Source organism: Ips typographus, linkage group LG2 (assembly GCF_016097725.1).
Source record: "Ips typographus isolate SLU linkage group LG2, UJ_Ityp_2.0, whole genome shotgun sequence".
In the NCBI taxonomy this organism is placed as follows: domain Eukaryota; kingdom Metazoa; phylum Arthropoda; class Insecta; order Coleoptera; family Curculionidae; genus Ips; species Ips typographus.
In genome coordinates this window covers 13,433,015-13,436,037 of record NC_138423.1, presented here as the reverse complement: position 1 = coordinate 13,436,037, position 3,023 = coordinate 13,433,015, and the positions used below count along the sequence as shown (strand labels likewise).

The 3,023-nt window shown below is 40.6% G+C and overlaps 1 protein-coding gene across 1 annotated transcript; it reads left to right on the top strand.

The window, feature by feature from the left end:
* The first annotated feature begins 2,420 nt into the window (after nt 1-2,420).
* Nucleotides 2,421-3,023, top strand: LOC145740635 (uncharacterized). The gene is made up of 2 exons (XM_081996251.1): nt 2,421-2,698; nt 2,756-3,023. The coding sequence occupies exons 1-2, from the start codon at nt 2,545-2,547 to the stop codon at nt 2,968-2,970; spliced, it is 369 nt and encodes a 122-aa protein (XP_081852377.1). The 5' UTR covers nt 2,421-2,544; the 3' UTR covers nt 2,971-3,023.

Genomic DNA, 3,023 nt, shown 5'->3' with positions numbered 1-3,023 from the left:
AAATCAGTGTTGATCATGTGTTTTGTTTGTAAAGCCTTATCAATTCTGCCGGACTGGGGCCAGGGACGGACCTGATGGTGTCCTAATTTCATTATTTAAATTCAAAGAGTTAAGTTTGCCAGTAATCTAGATTCAATAGTGTTTTTTTTAATACTGATGGGTTGTTAATTATCATTTAGAGATGAACGGATGTTTTGAAACTAAAATGAATTAATGATCTCTTACAAGTTCTGAGTCAGTTGGATTTTTATCTGTTTTCCTTTTCTTCTGCAAATATGTTTGTGTACTTATAACACCTCAACAACATTAAATTCGAGTGGGTATAATTCAAATCTGTTTTATTATATTGAACTTCCCTAAGAAACGAAAAACTTACTTTATTAAATTATTCTTATTGTATTATACTATACTACTATTACTATCATTGTTTATTATTTAAAATGGAATTTATCCACAGCAGGTTAAAGCTCTCATTAAACAAAAAACATGTTATTGCAATATTTATTGTCTATTTTTAACTTCTTAAAACATTGCACTCAGTTATGCACGAGTGATCTTTATTACTGGTATGTATACAAAGTGAGCTCCCCTACAGTCCGTTACCCTACGCAAGAATATAGTCGGGACGTCATGATGCTTGCTTAACTGTGTTTGACTCATTCATCTCTATATTGTGCTTTGTGAGGTGCTTCCGGTAGGGACAGTTCTGTGATTTTTTTAATATTATCAGACTATCGTGAAGAAATCTACCTCTGCCTTCGACGATCAGTCTTTCCATGCCCTCTTTCCTTCTAGTGACTATTATTTCTAGTTTATTATTGTTCTGAGTCTGGTATTATTATTTAGTTCTTGGAGTACAGACTCATTTGTACGATGTGCTGTCGTATAGAGATTCTTGAAATGGTAATACTAAGTAAGGTCCAAACCAAAGCAAATGACGATTTCGTCATCATTAATTGTATTTCCAGTTGGTTACTGATTCGACTGATGACATTTTGACGTCTTTAGACTCCATTGAATATTGTGTATGTAGTACCTGTAAAATCAGGAAAGCTTCGTTTGCACTGTGGATTGCAGGAGGGCTTGTGGTGGCACCTGGGGAGTACAACAGAAGGTGACCCTCTGGCCCTGCTGCGCCATAGTCAGACCTATACTAACATATGGGGCCTTTGTGTGGTGGCCATGTGTGGAAATAAGTGACGTTAGCACACAATAGATTAGTTACAAAGGCTCGCACGCACTGCGATAACGGGAGGCATGAGAACTGTCCCCCCGAGAGCACTTGAAGTGCTGTTCAACTTCGTGTCCTTGAGCCTTCACATAAAAATGGAAGCCATAGGGACAGCATAGGGATTGGGCCACTGAATGGTGCCCAATACTTCTTATGAATAGTGACCATATGCCTAGAAGGCTACAGCCCTCAAACTTCCTCAAGGTTGTAATTACTGAGACTGGTTCACGGATGGATCCAGTAGAGAGGGGCTGACGGGAGCAGGTAATCAGTGCTGAGGTAGTGCACTCCAAATTGGTTCTGGAGTGCAAAACAACCCTGGAAAAGCTGGCCCAAAAGAACGACATACGTCTTGTGTGGGTTCCGGGACATGCTGCTATTCCAGAAAATGACTGGCAAAACTGGGCACTCAGAAAGTGCCTGTAGGTCCAGAGCCGACTGTGATGCTGATCCATTTGCTAAAATCTTTAGCCCAGCAGCTGTTTCAAGAACGTTGGGACTCCGCCATAGGTATGAGGCAGGCCAAAGAACTCATCAGTGGCCAAAAATACGAAATAAGCAGAGAGAACTTAAGGACGGTGACCGGCCTACTGACTGGCCACCGCCATCTGAGACCGCATCAGTACTTGATGGGTATAACCGAGGATCCTACTTGCCGAGGATGCTTGGAAGAGGAAGAGTCGGCAGGACACATCTTGATGTGGTGTTCAGCCTTCACTCGTTCGCGGACCGCATTCCTGGGACAGTCAATAATGACGCACAGGGCAATCAAGGAGCTAAGACCTAGCAGACTGGTTGGCTTTATAAAGTCGACTGAACCGGGACGTGACGGGCCCATACAGGAGGCCTATACGTTTCTGGGGCGCCACACAACAACAACAAACGTTCAAGTAAATGCTTCAAGGAATCCTCTCCTAGTATAATTTGAAGCGTTTACTTTTTTGCAAGTATTAGCAAACGTTTATTTATTTTATTCAAATACTAAAATAGCATCTTCTAAACAGATCCGTTTGGCAACGTGTCTGTTAAAAAGAAAGAACAATCATGCTGTGTAAACTTCAATATGGCTGTGCCCAAATTGACGTAACTGCCAACCGCAGTGGTTTGTTCTATAGTAAACTTCACGTATTATACATAGCGTGTGTAACCAGTTGCAAAACCATGGTAAAATTGTCACACTTCTTTTGCAACAATAATTAGCAGGTTAAATTCAAACTGTCAGTGAACATGACAACTGATTAGTCCATTATTTCGGTTTATTCGTTTCATCCAAATCATTAGCATAATCAACCAAATCATCCGTGGATACATCCATGAATAAGGCAAATTCATATTTCAAAAGTATACCAGTCCTCTTCAGGACCTTTTGCAAACGATATGACACATCCATGCTGGACGAGTTGGGACGGGGCGCTGAAAAAGGAGGTGGTGCTGGTGGACTTATCAGAGAAGCTAGAGGAGTTTTTGGTTGATTTCTGTTTACTAGAGGAAGATTTTAATAAGCTGATAAGTTTTAAACTGTAGGTAAGCTGGGCGCTGCAAGAGAGGAGGATTACTTTTTCAACCTACGACAAAAATTGCTGGTCGCTCTTAGAGGCAAACTGGAAGAGGAAAACTTTTTGAGGAAAAGCGAAATTGAACGTCATACTGCTGCGATTGATGAGAACAAGAAGTTGTATAAAGCAATTGATCAGAAACTAGACGATTGCGTAAATCGCAAGCGTAAAGTAACATATTGATTTGCCCTTATTTATGGTGTTATTAAAAGAGAGCATAAACTAAAAACAGCAAA

What these genes read in the sequence shown, in the direction of transcription:
- LOC145740635 (XM_081996251.1), top strand. Translation starts at nt 2,545, where the DNA reads ATGAATAAGGCAAATTCATATTTCAAAAGTATACCAGTCCTCTTCAGG. An exon ending in AGAAGCTAGAGGAGTTTTTG is followed by an intron (nt 2,699 to 2,755) that starts GTTGATTTCTGT and finishes TTTAAACTGTAG; the next exon opens with GTAAGCTGGGCGCTGCAAGA.